The following is a 17971-nucleotide window of genomic DNA, read 5'->3' on the forward strand; positions in this document are numbered from 1 at the left end:
TTTTCTTACACGCGCATAAAAGGAAAAATGTTTTGGTTCACGGTCGGGATTGAAACGTACGCTAAGGGTCACAGCACACATATCAACTCGGAAAGGGCTCGTCACCATATCACCTCGAGCCGTTCAATACTGATTGTATGTAACACTACTGCAACGCACACAAATCGGAATCGTAACGTAATCGCCTCGCCTCGAAACGGGTGGAGGTCAACTTGCAATTCCCGTTCCCGCCTCGTCGTACCCGAACTCACGTCTCTTCGTCAACTCTTATCCCTGTCCCCTTCCTCTTCATCAAGTTCTATGGCTATGATAGCCATCTCAAGTTTTCTAAACCGGGACGTAACCGTGCGCATCATTTAACGTTCGCATTCAAACTGATCTGGTGCGAACCAGGTCTTCCAGCGGTCGGCGAGCCATAATCGCGGTGTTGCCTAGCCGTAACCGAGTTGACGTACAGGAGCTGCTGATACGCTTTGGTTACGTGCATACTTTAGATTGATGGCGAGGCGATGATCCCTTTCCGAGTTGATGTGTGCTGTGACCTTATCAATGCTCTATTGTAGTAATAATCCTGTATATATATATATTCATGGCTTCGGTGGGTACTAAGTAGCTACTTTAACTACCAAGTTTATAATATAGTATAAATACTAAATTATATATACGAATGCTCATTTTCAGTATTAAAAAAATACAGATCCAGAGCAGGTATTGAATGCTATTTAGTTCTTAGACGACTTACCAAACATACGTTTTATGAAATTAAACGTCTTTCCTAAAACAGTCATTATCTAATTATTGTCCTTTATCTACCTGTACAACCTCTACATACTAGAGGTCAAATAATCAACATACTATTTTTTTGTTATAAATAGTTGTGCAAAATTTTAAACTGTGGTTTTGAAATAAAACGTTAATACGTTTAGGTTTGATGATTCATAGGGTTAAAATAAATAAAACAATGAAATATCAATATTTTATAAATATTCGTAAATTTAGGTCAAATGTGGGACAATTTAAATCAGAGGAAATATCTTTATCAATTTCATATCAAAAAGGAAACATCCATGCGTCGTTTTCTACACTTTATCATTAGTATCCTAAATACAAACTGTAAAAATTACATAATTACTATCTATAATGTATAGGAACTGAGCCTGTTAGTGATAGGGTGAAAATAGAGCAAAATATTATTTTGTGGGACTCATAACTGTATCTTCTCACTATCACTAACTTGTAAGGGCTCTCTAAACAGAAACAAGATTTCTTAACATAACATTTATATGAGTAGCAAAACCCAAACTGTAAATGACATGTGGTGTGGACTACCAAGATAACATGTACACTACAATAATAAAGGTATTAAAACTTCACTTCGATAGAGTGTAGAAAAATTAAAATTTCATGATAAGAAAAACAAATAAAACATTAGATTCATTATTATTACCATCTATGACCCTACAGATATTAAAAATTACAAAGAGTAAGTTGCATTAGTTAAATACTAAGTGTATTTTAGTACAATAGTGCTTTTTAGCAATGTAAAAAAAAAGAATTCTATTGGTCAGATTATTGTTATAAAGAATATACTGATTATCGTCATTTACAAACTAATTAATAAGAAATAACCATTTTAATACTTTAAGACATAAATAATAACACAATTTAAACAATTTAACTTGCTTTCTTTGACTTAAATCTCTTATACCTAGATATTTTGACTACACTAATAGTATAACCAAGTCAATTATGATACATAATCTTATAATGACATAATGTAAAGGCGGTAGGCAGACGACGTCTTATTACTATAGACTCAGAAACAGAGTGGAAATTATATGTTCCCGATTAGACCGCAAGATTACAGCATACGAAAATGTATGCAAGGACATTTCAATATACATATAAATACTTGATGCCTTGAAAGCATTGTTGTAATGAGACAAATAAGAGCCAAATTTAGAAGTTTACATTGTAAACAAATGAAAATTGTACAAAAAATATAAAATCCATCAGAGTTAGAGAGATTGTCAGATTACTTAAAATGTAAATCCTATTCAACAATCTGTGTAAAACTGACGTATTTTCATACAAATTGCAAACTGTACACACACATATGTAACACACACACAACACACAACATGATGGATCCAACTAGCGAAACTTAATTATGAATTAATGATCAGTCTTCAAATAGATATGATCCCGTCAACAGGACCACACTTCATTACAAATATATTGTTTATCACTCTGTTGCTGAGTCAAACTTAAAACACAAGTACATTTAAACATTACAACTTACAAGAGTTACAAACAAAAAGCACTGCTGGTTAGACTTCAACAAAAAATTACATCACATTGAAGCAAAAAGTATTTATAGAAAATCATCATCTTTAAATTATCAAGCAACCCGCACTTACTAATTCTAAAACATATTGTTACAAGCATGACATTAAAATTTCAGAAATACAGAAGATGATTAAATCACCTTATTTTAAGCTATAGCCAAAATTCTCAATACTAGGCTAATTATTACACTAATTGGGTAGAACGTTACAAAAGAGGTTCACTTATTAGTTTTAACAATATCAGAATTATTTTCTAAAACATTAGCATTATATCTTCAGTTTAGTGCGAGGCCTGGAATGCTCATAGATATTGAAAAAAAATGTAATATTTAAATAAAACACTGGGGTTGAGTCACATTACACTGGAAAGTAATATCATTTTACCTAATATGTATGTTTAACGGTGAAATTTATCTACTATAATATAAAATGAGAAAACTGCAATGCCATATGCCTACAATATTATATAATAACATTAAAAATGCTGAATATTTCAAGAGCTTAAAAATAAGTTCTAATTTTATATATTGCTGCAATTTTAGGAAAAATATTAATTGCTTTAAAGGTCCTTTATAACAATTTGATTTAAATTATTAATTATGTCATTAATTGGACATATTGGCATGCAGCTAACTGGCATCAACTGTTTCAAAACTTATAAGTATGATATACATAAGTCAGTCGAATCTTCTACCTAACAATAAGAATAAGCCTGCAACAACACAAAGTGAAATACAATAAAGATATTTGAGACTTAACTAAGCACAGCGCCAAACTATGTCCTGATTCCCTATACTTAATTCATTCCTTTACTTTGTAAAAAGAAAATTAACAAAACACAGACTTATCAATTTGTCACTTTGGAAAAGACAACTTAACGCTAATAACTAAAAATATTCGAGGAGGATAAGGAGTACTCTTCCACTGGAAGCAAAATTAAACCGAGGGACTAGTTCAATGCACTCACGAGTGTTTGACGACGATGACGCCTGGCCTCTGTGGTGGAGTGATCTCGACCTTCTTGGTGAGCGCGAGCGGAGCGTCACCCGTCTCCTCACGGAACAGATGGTCTCCTTCTAAATGGCGGATAGCTTCCACTATTGTTTCAAGATTCTGCCGACTTGTACTAGCCAGGTACAAACGGGAAGGTTGGTCATGAGCAGCATCAGGAAGAACCTCAACTTCAACACGCGGCTCTGCTTTGATAGCAGCTTCCAGTAGAGGTGCTGTTGGAGCTTCAACTACTTGCGGTGACTCAACCTCTTTTTCCTCTGTCTTACACTCGGAAGCTTCGGTTTCTTCATAGTGCAAAACAGCATGAGTGACTTCTCTTGATTCAGGGTAAATCTGAACTTCTAAAGCACTCAAACGTTCTTCAAGTAACCGTCTTAATTGCCTCTCCCTTTCCAATTGAATCAGCAGCTCCCCATTATCAGGTTCCTTCTTTTGTAGTAAATTTGAAACTGTAACCATTGCTACAGTATCAGCAGATCTTGTGTTAATAGTGTCCTCAGTTGAGTCTGGGACTATTGAGGGAACATGTGTTATGATCTCATTCTTTCTTTTCTTTAATGGTATTTCACCCCCTTCATGTTGGTTCAATAATCTCTTTAATTGACAGTTCTGTGACAAAAGTCTGGTCTTTTCCTGTTCAAGGGAGTAGATGTACTCAGCTGTTTGTTGCAGTATGGCAGCCTACAAAAGGAATAAATTCATATTAGAAACGTAAGAAATGTTAAGATTAAGGGTAAATATGGCTTATATATATATAAATATTGTAATACTACAAGTATTCATATTTTTACTTAAGACATTTATGTTTACAATAAAGTGACATTAAACAAAAAAAAAACATTGAAGACGAAAACAGGAGTTTGTTTGTCTTAAATATTATTAAATCTTTAAAATGAAAAATTAAGTACCTTGCTAAGTTTTTCTCCTTCATGTCTAGGTAATAGAGTTCGCAAAGCCTGAAAACCAGCATTAATGCTTTGCATGCGTCTGCGTTCGTTGCTGTTTGCAATCTCTCGCCTGATTCTTTTTTCTGCCTCCATAGTCTTTCCGCCAGATAATGAGTGTCTGTCACTTCTGAAATATTCATTAGTTATCTTCAATGTAAATATACACAGGTGTGTAAAATTTCAAATATTGCTATACAAGCTTTCAAATACTACGTATTTACTATATTTTATCAATTCATACCCATTTATGTAATTAGTTTATTGATCTGTCATTGAAAATAAAGTAAAGAAAACTTTTAATGAATAGAGCGATATAAAATAAGTACAGATGGTAATGTTACGATAAACCACATGTTCTGTAGTACCGTGGGTACATATAGCGCTTACTACGCCTATTTAAGACAACCAAACATGGCGGCACAACAGCTGACTACGGGCCGGCACGGGGCGGGATCAAATATTCACAGCAATTTTGTCGACTTCACACAATTATTACAAAGGTACATCATAACAAAATAACATCACAAATAATTGTATGATCTCCAATTATTACAAAAGAAATCTAGCGATGCACGCCGGGTTCTTACCTTGGGATAGCGTGATCTGGCGCGTCTTCTTCGTATAAGTTGTAATCTTCCACTTCTAACAAACAAGCATCATTACTATCTAATGACATAACTTGAGCACAAATTACACTAAAACAAAGGACTCTACTCGACCAATATTCAATAAAAACATAAAAGTTAGCAAAGCAAATGGCGGGAAATGACAATGAGCTCAGTCAGGTGACGCTACACAATTTTAACACGATAGGAAGTAATACACGCCGTTAAACTCTTCACATCACTATTTAATCACTTTATTTAATCTCAATTACAACTTTTATACGCAAAATCTATCAATTAATCTACGAAAAATAGTATTTTTACAAAGAGGATCACGGACAACTCTAAAAACACGACATATCGATATGTTTACCAAAGACTATAGAGTGAAGACTTCAGATTATAATAAACGAGGAACAAATCATAGACTAGGTTTTTGAATATGTATCTAAGTATTGTATTGCTTGTAGTTTATTTATTATACTATCTACTCAATAATTTATATTTTGTTAAATTTTAGTTTAGATCTTCAGTTGTGCACCGAATATTAAGTTTGAACACATAAAAATATTATTATTATAACAAAGTAATAAAAAATAATATTGTTAAAGTTCAATATTTCGATCGTAAAACTCATTAAATAAATTAACTTTATTTTCTTATTAACTCTTGGCTTAGAAATATTTAAATAGAGTAGTTATCGATATTCTTAGATTGTTTATTTTAAATTGGCTTTTTCTTAAAACTTTATAAATAATATATTATTAGAATGAAAAGAAAAAGCAAGGTGATCGCATCAATTATTTTTTGCAGATTGTCATAATGTACAAAAGAGTTTCATGATGTTGTCGAAATTGACGCGTCGTAGTAAGAACAACCAATCGCTTGAAGTTTCAATTTTGAATTTGTTCTCAGTGGGTGGAGATTTTGTCCTGCCGCCATATTGTGCTGGGCTGTGAGTGCTGGAAGTGAATTTTTGTTAAATTTGGTAGTGTTTATACTTTGCCTTAATTATTCGGATTGAAAAGTCTAAAGGTAAGAAAATATTAGTATTACTTTTTGTCATCATAATCGTTAATATATATTAAGTATTATGATATAATAAATTAAATTTAGTCACCGGCAGTTACATTGTCGCTATTTAAAAAAAATATTTCATGCCACTTGGTTTATTAATTAAAACCATGTGGGTTATTTTTTGCTGCTGTTAAAGTATTTAATATATTTGTATTTATTATTGTCTAAATTATTGGGTATCTCTTGTCGTATAAAACCCAGCATGAACACGACATGTTACTTATAAGTACGGCCACAAAAAACTGAAAACGCAATTAGGGAAATAATCTAAATTCAAAATATAAATCATATTAATATATTGATTTATTTGGTTTAATTAAGATTTCTGGAATATGGGAATACCGGTATAATTGCATACATAAGTTATCGAGCGATGAATCATCGTTGAAAAGTGAACCGATGCAAGCTATTAAACAAAGGTTTAGACATTGTTGCGTTATCTATATATGTTATTTATATAGCTATTTACCCGTATATATTCACGCATTCATTATTAAAAGGAACTCTACGGTTTTCAGAAAAATGCATATTATGTTGAATTGGTGCATCTGACGAGTTTTCTTTTTTATATTTTTTGACGTCCTGCCTATATTTTGTGTATATTACGAAATGTAAAATTGGGATCACTTAAAGGAAAAAAATATATTCCTAAAAAGACTGTCAACCACGTTTAAGTTTGTTTTTATATTATTAGAAGTATTCTTGAAGTCCTTTTATTATAAGACCTTAAACATACCAAGGTAGATATCTACTCCCAAAGAGTACTAATTTTTTAGTACACAATGTTATTACAAACTTTATAACCATATCCAATTATCATTTCAGCAATTTGATTAAATATATAGGTAAAAAAAAATATCTGTTCTATTTACATACATTGACTCCTAAGTTAATCAGGAATGTTTGAAGTTTACACATTATTAAATGTTTGTGTATAAGATAAGAGCTGTGAACAATAGTACAGTTATTTATAGTAAATGGTCTGATATTTCCTGTGTTAACTTCTCCACTACTACTCTCCTTATATAATAAGGAGCCCAGCTAAAAAACACATTCAAATAACACATTTTATGATGATAATATTTTTAATATGCTGTTGCCCTTCATATTATTTAATAATTTTGTGGCATGTAAATAAATTATTATTACTCAAATAAATATATTAACATTATATTTACTTATTTATAAAGCATAATTAATATGGTATACAGAAACTCAGAATAATAAGGTAAAATGAGCATGACTGACTAGAAATGACATGTGATACATTGAAACAAAAGGAAATTATGATGACTTATAATATACTGTTTTCCTATTATTATGCTTACAAATAATTTATTCCCAACAAGGTAATATTATTCTATTCTGAATAGAAATACTGAAAAAATTATGCTTTTACTTTTCTAAAACTATTTTTAGCTGTCCTTCATAAACTTAGGGACAATTCCTAGAATATATTACTATTTTGGTACAGTCATTTTTTAAGCACACAGTTTTTGTACATTGTAACCTACATAAGATAATGAGATGCACCTTTTTTATCCTACTATTGTTGTACTGACAAAAACATTAATTAGCATGAATGCTAATGTGGTGTTGATACAACAGTAACATTAAAGTTTGTACTATACTAAGTGGATATAGTCATTAATTAATAATATTTTTGCTATAAATAAACGTAAGTAAACATCGAAAAGATAGCAGTACTTTAATATATACAACTTGTGCTACATGTTCTTTCGTGTGTGCTACTCGTGCGGAAAGGTGGTTTTAAGTGAAAGTAAAAATATTAAATATATTATATTTTTAATACAAATGAAAATTTTTAAGTTTATTTGAAAATTTTATAATAATGTGGGTTTTGTAGTTAAGCATCGAGAATGGGTGCAAAGCAGAGCAAGCGCTCCGTGGACATAAGCGGAAAGGAAGCGGAGAGCGCCGGTGAGGTGGCAGCGGCCGGAGCTGGCGGTGAAGGTCGTATGGAACAATTAGCAGACGCTGATGCGCTGAAGCCACAGGCCAATGGCGATGCCCATATACACGATACCCTTGTGAGTACACCACTATACCCACATTAATATTGAAAAATAATTGCGCATTTACCGTGGAGTTCTTTATAAGAGATGCAAGGTTTGGCAAGTGTGTAATGCTGTGCTTACGTAGCAGATAAGAAAAATTTAAATGAACAGTAATTGAGTTTTTTTTTTCAAATTTGTTGAGCTTAGGCTCAGAATGGCTTAAACCAGCAAGTTAGCTTTTTTTGTCAATTTTAAACTAGGACGTCATTAACAAACCACAAAGTTTGGTAAATATGTCCTAATAAAACAGTACTACCAGTTAAAAACTAAGTTTAATAAAAATAATATACGCAATTACGTACCCGCATAGTTTGTATTTAAGCGACAACCGCGACGGATATTGGATCGGGGCTGTAAATTAGAAACTGTTAAACACATTTAATCTATTAAGGGGGTGTCAATACAACATATAGCATTGCCTTTAGCACTGGAAAGGTTTTTTATATAATTTCCTAAAACCTACGGGTTTTCACTCAACGGTATAGGTATTCATTAACTTTATAACAATATTAATAATCAGGAAAAAGAAAAGCAAATCGACAGCGGCACCCCAGAGAATGAAAAAGATGCAACAACGGAGAAGGACGTAAAAGATCAGGAAGAGAACGAAAAAGATAAGGAGCCATCCGTGGCGAATGGGGAGGGTGAGACAAAGGAAAACGGAGAGAGTACACCGTCGCCGGACGATGGCAAAAAGAACAAAAAAGAAAAGGTACTTCATATTATTACATGCTGCTTAAAGTAATTTAGTAATTATATGTTTGTATTACTTAATTTACGGAATAGGTCCAAACTCCTTTTAGTGCGTAATTTACAAGTGTCTTACAATTTTTTTCGTATTGACTGAGTTATTCGACAGGTTAAGAAGAAATGGTCGCTAAGGTCGATCAGTTTCAGCAGAAAGGATAAGCCGAAACAGGAAAAGAAGCAAAAGGATGAGGAGGTAAAAACCAATGGCGAGCCAGAGAAAGTGCCTGAAGAGGTAAGATATTTCGACTAACTGTTTCATTTCTTTTAATTGTATCACGAAAATAGTTATTTATAATTATAATCAGTTTCTCTTTAATATTATTATGTTGATGGCATAATAAAGATTTATCTTTGGAATTATGGCCATAGTGGTAAACGTCACGCTTCAAATATAGGTACATGTTAAATATTTCATCATTATTATCAAAGCAAAAAATATTTTATTAACTTGTTAATGTTATTTATTTCAATCTTTCTTTTTATGGTTGAATAAGTCGAAACATACATTGAATGAAATAAAACTATTTGAACAATTTAATTTAACTGTTAGATTACTTCGAATTGTTGTTTTTCGATACCTAACATCCCAACTTAATCTAGCTCAAGGATTTGAATAATACGATAAGCTTTAAATAAAAACCTTATGTTTCCAATGCTAACAAATTCGGCATGAATACTTTATTAGTTTACCATACACGTAGAAACAACATACATCAACAAATATATTTTCATACATACCCAAATTCCTTATAGATATATATATCAGACTTCAGATGATTGTATTACGTAGAAACTTTGCAATCGGTTTAAAGTATGGAAATGTTTTCCAAATTTCTCGCAAAGCTTTGATAATTTAATATATAGTTAAACCTCTGTAATAGACCATCGGCTACTTGTTAACCGAATACGTCTTGGGTTACAGTAAACATTAAAATATTAGTATTTTAAGTAATAGCTTTCTAGGTAGTAGTTCCGTAGAGACGGATGTCTCTTTGGTATTCAGTCTACGTTTCTAAGTGAGAAGGCACAATGCAATGTACATTCGCTCGGACTCTCGTTGCAATGACTCCATCCATTATTGGACTGTCATGACCCACTTTCGTTTCTCTCACCCTGTTAAAACTCTAAGAACAGTATTAAAATATTTGAACATAAAATATGATTAAACTGCTTAAAAATGTAATGCCATTGACCTCGCGCTAACTTATCGACAAGCGCGACGTAAAATCGCATGTACGAGGGCACTCAAGACAGCTTTCTATGTCAAATCTAAATATATTTCATCCTTGAACGCTGACGATTGTCTTAATTGATATATAAACCTTATAGACATTGATATAATATTTCGTCGGCGAGGCAAATGTATTGTTTGTTTGTTGGTTTGGAATTAACCTTGCGGTTAGGACAGCAACTGTGATTTCTATTACAAGCGTCTATTGCGTCGTAGGTGCATTGCACTCAAACTGAGGCGGACCACGTCGCGTCGCGAACAATGCACATTATGATTCAAAGTGGCTGTATATCCGCACTAAGTGAACGTGAGCCGCTATTGTCTTAACTATATCGTGCCATTAACCATACATCACTTCATTGACGACCCATGCCTTCCAACTGTCTGCGATTAAGCAAATGTCGACGACGAACCGGTCCAGTGAGGTTTACTTGAAGATCGCGTATGCTAAAATTGATATCGTGCGAAAGTCGGTTTACCCGTAAGCTCCAGAAGCACTATTTTAAGAGTTTGAGATCCAAAAGCATTGGGACGTTTTGTTTGTCTCAATTAAAACAAAGTGGCCATCAATTAATTTAGATTAAGCTGGAGTAACATTGTATTTTATTGTTAATTGACGATGTCTCACTCTATGCCAAATATTTATTACAACTCCAGCTATAGGATGTAGAAATTCAGTACTTTATTTTGGTCAAATAGAAAATGCCAACAATTCTTTATACCAAACCTTTCTTGAATATTCACTCGCAATTTTATCCTTGTTTCAAGTAACTTGTATACGATAGCCGGTTATTGTGACGAACCTGTAATAGTTAAAATAGCTTACCCGTGTAGATTAAAATTATTTTATGTATGTTCATAAAATTTTTGAAACATTAGCGATCTACTGAGTTTGAGATTAGGTGGGTTCATCTTATTATTAAGAAAAATACATTTAATGTATGAACCGATTTTTTTTTGTTCCCAAAATGTAATATGGTGTAGGATGGATATGTACGAACGCTACGATACGAGTAATGTGTTTATGTCTCATTCCGGAGCACACGTGTTGACGTACGGTCATTAGCTCACAAGATCGCTCCCACAAGGAGATTTGACACGCTTGAACAATTCCCATATATTTTTTTATAATTAATTATAAAGGCGTCATTCTATTTTCCCGCTAAAGGTTATAGATAACGGACCGATATTTTTACAAGCTTTTATCTGCCACTACTCACTACTTGTAAACTGAGCAAACTGCATCAGCATTATAAAACGTGTATTATTTGTTACCATGGTTACCATATTATTTCTATAAAAAAAAGTATAGTGACGGTGGAAAAAAATTGAGTACTAATTATAGGATTTATAATAATGCGGCTTAGTTTTATGTGAATGAACTGGATGTTTAAAAAAAAACAGCCGAAAATAGCTTCGAGAGTTGTAATCATAAAGTGGTCAGTGGCTATAAAATAACGTTTAAATCGTATGTCGTGTTGGCGTCTAAGCAGGGAATGTTTTGAAACACGTTTGTTAGGTGCAAAATAAAATTAGCAGAGCGGGGCAGGTTTTGCGAGGTCTGTAGTGGGCGTCGGGGCGAAGGCCGATGCGATTGCAAAAACTATCCATGTGCCATTGCATACTTCGTGAAGATACGTATAAAGCTACATTCATTTTTACCAAAGATAATTTTTTTAAAGTAAATGATTTTATAATAATAAAAATTATTATCCCTACTTTTGATCCCATAAGGTGTAACTGTTTTATTATTAAAAGATGCCATAATTGTTTTAAATAATAGCCGGCCTTAAGAGAACGAGTATACTATCTGTGAGCTGGACCGGTTTGAATCGTGTTCGTTACTTCGTTAGAACGGCATCGCATGAACAATGATCCACTTATATATTTTGTATACATGTACTAATATGCGACGTAACCCGACCAAACAGTTCATGTAGCATGTTTACCAAATGGTCGCCACTATGCGTCTCATCTGTCGTATTTTCATAATACCAACGTTCAATGGAGTTTTGACATAACAAGGAAAGATTCCATTTCCTATCGACAGCTATTGTTGTGTGATTTTTTTTGTTATCCGGCAGTCTTGTGGGAACGCTAGAGGGACGGCTATTAAATAAACCATTGTTATCCCATTATGCGGCAGTCTATTTTTGTCGCGATGTATGATAACGACTCGTGGTACCTGCTATAACTTTAACTTTTAATTTGATTCAAATATAATTTCGATATATCGAATCCGCCAGATTTATCTAAGAACTGGATTGGTTTAATCGAAGCGTGTATTCAACAAAAACGGTTTTCACTCACTCATTTCACACTAATTATATGGTATACAAAACGAATGGCATATGTATAGAAATATTTTTGCATTGTTTTATTAATTATCTTTGTGAAGGCAGTAATTCGATAGCCGGTCTGCGATTGGTGTAATCGGTGCCAAGATAGGGCGACAACCTCAGATAGCGAGAGCAAGTAGCTAGGAGTTATTTGATAGTATTGCGTCTGGACCGGGTCGCCAAGATGCTACTATCACCGCCTGATTCAAATAACTGCCTCGGTCTCACGGTATTGAGTGCTCGTCACATATGTCACGGGGATATATCTGTACTTAAATATTACTGTTATAAAACGGTTAAAGTTCAGGTACCGACTGAACCTGATTATTTCGCTTGAGTAATCTGAAAACATTAGCTTACTAGTCGGTAGGGTGTAGTTTATGTATTGATAAAGCATATATTTTAAAATAAAAAATATATAGAGATGTGTAATATTGCTATGACTTAGACAATATTTTATTTTCTGTTAAAAACTCTAAATGAAACCTGTAACGCTACATGTACCATGTCTACCAATATAAGTCTCCAAAGGTTTCTCTATCGTCATCACTCATAATGGGAAGTGAGAACTACAAAACACCTGTTTTTGTTATATTTAAATTAAAACTAACAAAAAAGCACCATCGAAATAGGCATATTGTTATAGAGCGGAAAATCGTTTCCATAGCCAGAAAGCCATTGTTATGTGATGGTGACTCACCCAGTTTACCGTTATCGGATGGATAAATGAGCGCGCATTTACTATCGAAATAAGTACTAACTCACTCGATGTACGCCTGCAATTAGGAAGGTGTATATGAATCACACCATTGTTCAAAAAACGTTTGTATACAAATCCTTTAAAAACAATATATAATAATGAGTTTTAAATACGTCATTCTGATAATTAATGCAAACTTAATTGAATCATAATAAAGAGGCTGCTGAAGGGTTCTTTAAAATTCCATATATAAAGTGAAAGGATGGCGTTTGCTTAAGAGTATTTTTCTCTAAAATTGTAATGTATTACTATTGGTAAGTGGTAAGCTGTAAGTACATAATATTAAAACACAATAGATATACGGAGCGTTATTTAAACAAAACGTTGTTTCCTGTGCGTGACTGCCGTCGGATGTATTGTCCGGTGTTTTTAATTTACTTTCGTTTCGGACTATGCTTTCGTTTGCCTTGTTCTTCGATGAAAGGGGAAACAGCACCACAGTTATTCATCTACATAATTACGTGTTTTACTCAGTGTAAATATACGCCTATGTTGTTTCGAATTTTCTCTAGAATGAAAATAATTGTTAGAACGGATAAATTCAATTTTGAATGTATGTTTTAGGCTCTATCCACTATTAGTATTTTAAACGGGCAACTAAATGACTAAAATAATAAATAAAACATGATGCCTCATAAACACGTATATCGTGAAAAAGAGGGACAAACAACACTTAACTTTCAAGTTTTTTGATGGAAGGATTATTTTGTCACTAAAAGTTTACAGCAGGCCATGTCCGGTTTTAATAGTACGGCATTTTACTAACAAAATTGCACAATGAGAATTTTGTAAAAACACTGGTCATTTTAGTCCCAAATATTTTTTCTCATTGCAATTTATTAATATTTGAATTAATCGAGCAGACAGAACTTAATCCACAGACAGGACATAGACAGTTATCTACGGTTAACAGTTTCACATAAATTTTATATTCAAGTCTACTTTAGCGTCTGTATTTTGTATGCTCGTCAAATAACTGCGTGTTCCGGCCTCACACAGGAAATCGAAATTAAACTATGATAATATTTTAGTAAATCTCTTGGTTAGATAGCACTTAATCAAAAAAACATACCCTGTACCCAACCTAGCTACAAATCCAATAAATAATGCCTCTTGTCCATTAAAAAATCTTGCATTTTAATTTATTTATAAGATATCTTAGTACTCTCGGTTGTATTTATTACAGAAAGCATATAATGTATCATACTGCATACATACACAATGATAGTTCGTATTTCCATTCCAGTAAACAAAGGCGACCTTGTAAGCTGGTATCGTTTTATTTCTGCAGTTCTGCGGTTGCGAGTACAGAAAACTGGTAGCTTATTAATTTACCAAGACTAGAAAGCATTGTCTTTCGTTTACATATCGATACGGGAATAATGTAATATTATATTTATCATTTGTTAACGAAAAGCCACGTCAGTCATGATGCACATCTCTGACGTGTCTGGCTATTTGTTCGATGTAAGGAATATAATTGAGTAGTGTTGAAGCTATAATTTTAGAATTTTTTTTGTCTTCATCAAAATCATGTTAATTTAAACTCGTAATGTTATTATTGTATAAAAGAACGACAAAGAACCCTAGCACCTAAACGCAATTTAATATTATGTTTAGGATGGATGAACAAATCATTGAAGGATAACCCATTTGTGTCATAACATGAAGACAATCAGTCATGCATAACAAGGAATACTATTAAACATTGTAGGCTTTGATACAATACATCAGTTTGTTGTTGTAATCTTACAGAGTCTGACATATCCATTTTGTGGTGACTTATATTATGGTCAATAATTACTTAGTTTTGAGAACTTAAAGTCTATTTGTTTTTTTTAGGTCACCATACAGTTGAATGAATGGTATTTATAGGTTTTTTTATTTTTGTAGGCTGCTGAGTTTACTCCTGAAATCGCTGAAAAAGATTTAGTTGCTGACACTAATACCGAAACAGAAAACAAAGATGAAAATACACCTGAAACTCCAGTGACTGAGCCACTGACAAATGGAAGCATCACTCCAGAAACTTCTAAAGTAGAAACGCCTATTGCCGAGGAACCTAAAATTGAGGACGCTGCCGACATCAGGCCGGAACCAAAAGCGGAAGTCATCGAACCCGAGCAATTGCCTGTCAATGGTCTTTCTCTGGAAGAACCAAAGAAAGTTGAACCCGAAGTTCCAGTTATTGATTCAAACAAGACCGAGGAGTCTAAAGTAGAAAACACGGAATCAGTGCCTACACCCGAAAGTCCCGTTGTGAAAGAGGTTTGTGTCGATCAAACGCCCTTGATAGAGCCTACGCCACCTCCCCTTCCTGCTAATCCTCCTCCATCGTCTGTGGCTTCCTTTGCCGCCACCACCATGGCTCCTGAACTTACTGATGCTTCTCTCGCTAACAACGCTGATAGTACAGAATCTGCTCCTGCCGATGTCACACCCGTTAATGTTGAAAACACAAATGTGGACCCTACTCCTACCGATACAAAAATTTGCGACGAACCCGAAACTATTGAATCCCCAGCACCTCTTACCAAAGTACCGCAAACGGAAGACGCAATCTTGTCTGAAAAATGTTCGGCCAATGAAGTTACACTGGATACCTTACCGAGTCAGGACGACCACGACGTTCCTACCAAGGCAGTAGAAGAAAATGTCTGTGATGTTGAGACTAAATCTTCCCTCGTGGAAAATGAAAACTTATCTCCGGCCGAACCCGAAATTAAAAACGCCGAAGAAGATCTTCCAATAGAATCCGCCGAGACGGAGGAGATTGCCGACGAACAAACTACTGCGACACCCGAAGATTTATCAAATGAAATTAGCAATAGTGAAATCTCAAAAATCGAGCAGGACAGCGGTATTTGCGAATCGAAAGAGACCGACGTCGACACAAGTATTATTTCTCAGAATGGCCTAAATCACAGCTCGGTCGAAGCGATCGAAACAGAGTGTTTGAAAGCGAAGGCCAAAGAGATGATCAAAAATGCGGAAGTAATGTTAAACGGGGACGCGTTGACGAACGGCGAGCGGTCTCTGCATGAGCCCGAGGATGAGCTGCTTTCGGGGCCCGAAGAGGATTCGCAGTCGTTCCCGCCGCCAGATGACCTTAGCCCCGAGCCGGAGATACCCGCTTCGCCCCAACAGGTGACTAGCGCCCGTAGAGGAATAGTATCCTTGGAGCATTTTGGTATCATGTTAACAGTTCTTAGTAGTTGAGCATCCTTCTCTCAGCATGTGTGACGTCAATAACAGGAAGAGAAGATTGAACGATTAAATACGACCACCCTGTATATACGCCCTTCCCATCAACCTTTCCGAGCGAATCCGCTTTCACTAGAACTTTCCCGCATGCGTTTATGCTTTTTGCTGTTATACTATGCTTTCATTGTTTTATAGTAAGAAACTGTTGTTACTTTGCACCAAATGTTCATAGTTCACCTTTGACTGTATTTTAGTTTCTACATAGAGACATTTAATGAATTATCGACCGCATTTAATCTAAAGGAAATCTTAATTAATTAAAACTTCTAGAAATATAGTTGAAGTCGTAATTATTACTAATTAATCTCTTAAAGTTATTAAAGTTGCCTTTAGATTCTCTTAGATATATTGGCTAATGTCCTTTGTGTTAACATTTCATAACTGTAACTTAGCACCGATCATGTTTTCATACGAATGTTTTTTTTTAATAATTGCACTGTATATCATTTTGCAAATATCCGATCTTTGAAAATAAAATTATTAATTTCATTTAAATTTCTAGGAGCCCCTACCAGTTGCCGACAAAATGGCCGAACTCATTCCTGAAATTCCAACTATACCAGAACAATACACGGAAACGGTAAGTAATAATAAGTTCCTTTGTACCGTTACGGTTAATTAAATATCTTATAATTCTGGTGTTTTCGTTTGCCAGGTGACGACAACCTGCGTGGCGGAGCCGGAGTCGTCAACCAACGTGGCAGAGTCGTAAGGAGTAAGCTCGGAGTCTCACCAAGCTCCAGAGACGTCTAAAAGAGCCTTTTATTTATTTCCTTTCAGTACTGTGGTGTATATCGAACTAAGTTCGAGTATGAATTTTATTATCAATATGGATTTCAGTTTGGAATGTGACCTACATATTATAGAATGTTTATACTCTTAAGTTTAGCGTGCTTGCTTATGTAAAATTAAGATTTTATACATTAAAATCGCTAAGATCGATCTTTTTTAATTATATACAATAACAAAGTTATGTAGGCAGTATACGGTGCGATAAGTTGGTGCCATTATTACAGGGGTATTAGTTGACGTTTGGCGTTGGACTCTCTCCTAAATAGATTGTGTTAGCGATTTAGTATCTACGTAGCTGATGTTAAATTAAATTCGTTAAAATACAATCAGATTATTTGCATTTCGGACCAAATTAGGTTTTAAATATTTTTTTGCGATAGTATATGCGACTTTAGAATATCACTTTAAAGACCATGAATTATTGAACATGTCGCTTCATTGTGTATATATTTGAATCACCTCCCAAAATATTAATTTTGTTGCATAAAAATACAACATTTCACATTATTATGTTGTATTAAATATTTTGTATTCTATGCACTCATGTTAAATTTATTCCTATTATTTTATAATCAAATAAGTTATATATTAGTTTGGATGAGCTCTCTGTAATACAAGCATTTATGAATTCAATTGATGTATTGGTAAGTCGCTCCTATGGCATGTGAGATATGGTTAATTGGTTAGGCATATTTGCGAGTAAATTCATGTATAAAAATTTGACTTTAAGATTGTGGCAATTAAAATTTTGATGTAGTTTTCAGCG

General features: G+C 33.9%; 2 protein-coding genes across 4 annotated transcripts; one reads left to right on the plus strand and one right to left on the minus strand.

Annotated features, from left to right (window-relative positions):
- Positions 1 to 974: 974 nt before the first annotated feature.
- On the minus strand, positions 975 to 5275 carry LOC123720827 (transcription factor AP-4). 2 transcript variants are annotated; one of them, XM_045677602.1, is made up of 3 exons: positions 4897 to 5275; positions 4271 to 4436; positions 975 to 4043 (listed from the first exon to the last, which is right to left on the minus strand). In XM_045677602.1, the coding sequence occupies exons 1-3, from the start codon at positions 4983 to 4985 to the stop codon at positions 3312 to 3314; spliced, it is 987 nt and encodes a 328-aa protein (XP_045533558.1). In that variant the 5' UTR covers positions 4986 to 5275; the 3' UTR covers positions 975 to 3311. The 2 variants fall into 2 exon arrangements, with proteins under 2 accessions (XP_045533558.1, XP_045533559.1); XM_045677603.1 differs by lacking the exon at positions 4897 to 5275 and adding an exon at positions 4551 to 4735.
- A 523-nt stretch (positions 5276 to 5798) lies between these two features.
- Positions 5799 to 17971, plus strand: LOC123720826 (A-kinase anchor protein 200-like). Of its 2 annotated transcripts, none has more exons than XM_045677600.1 (7): positions 5799 to 5949; positions 7859 to 8042; positions 8590 to 8781; positions 8929 to 9051; positions 15043 to 16296; positions 16916 to 16993; positions 17069 to 17971. In XM_045677600.1, exons 2-7 carry the CDS (start codon positions 7872 to 7874, stop codon positions 17123 to 17125), a joined length of 1875 nt encoding a protein of 624 aa, XP_045533556.1. In that variant the 5' UTR covers positions 5799 to 5949; positions 7859 to 7871; the 3' UTR covers positions 17126 to 17971. The 2 variants fall into 2 exon arrangements, with proteins under 2 accessions (XP_045533556.1, XP_045533557.1); XM_045677601.1 differs by having other exon boundaries at positions 5800 to 5949; positions 15043 to 15417.

Source organism: Pieris brassicae, chromosome 2 (assembly GCF_905147105.1).
Source record: "Pieris brassicae chromosome 2, ilPieBrab1.1, whole genome shotgun sequence".
Lineage (NCBI taxonomy): Eukaryota > Metazoa > Arthropoda > Insecta > Lepidoptera > Pieridae > Pieris > Pieris brassicae.

Excerpts from the sequence above, each read along its gene's own strand:
- LOC123720827 (XM_045677602.1), bottom strand. The coding sequence starts at position 4,985 with ATGTCATTAGATAGTAATGATGCTTGTTTGTTAGAAGTGGAAGATTAC. Across the intron at positions 4,437-4,896 it reads CCAGATCACGCTATCCCAAG|AAGTGACAGACACTCATTAT; the intron begins GTAAGAACCCGG and ends TGAATATTTCAG. Across the intron at positions 4,044-4,270 it reads AAGGAGAAAAACTTAGCAAG|GCTGCCATACTGCAACAAAC; the intron begins GTACTTAATTTT and ends TTCCTTTTGTAG.
- LOC123720826 (XM_045677600.1), top strand. The coding sequence starts at position 7,872 with ATGGGTGCAAAGCAGAGCAAGCGCTCCGTGGACATAAGCGGAAAGGAA. Across the intron at positions 8,043-8,589 it reads CCCATATACACGATACCCTT|GAAAAAGAAAAGCAAATCGA; the intron begins GTGAGTACACCA and ends ATTAATAATCAG. Across the intron at positions 9,052-15,042 it reads CAGAGAAAGTGCCTGAAGAG|GCTGCTGAGTTTACTCCTGA; the intron begins GTAAGATATTTC and ends TTATTTTTGTAG.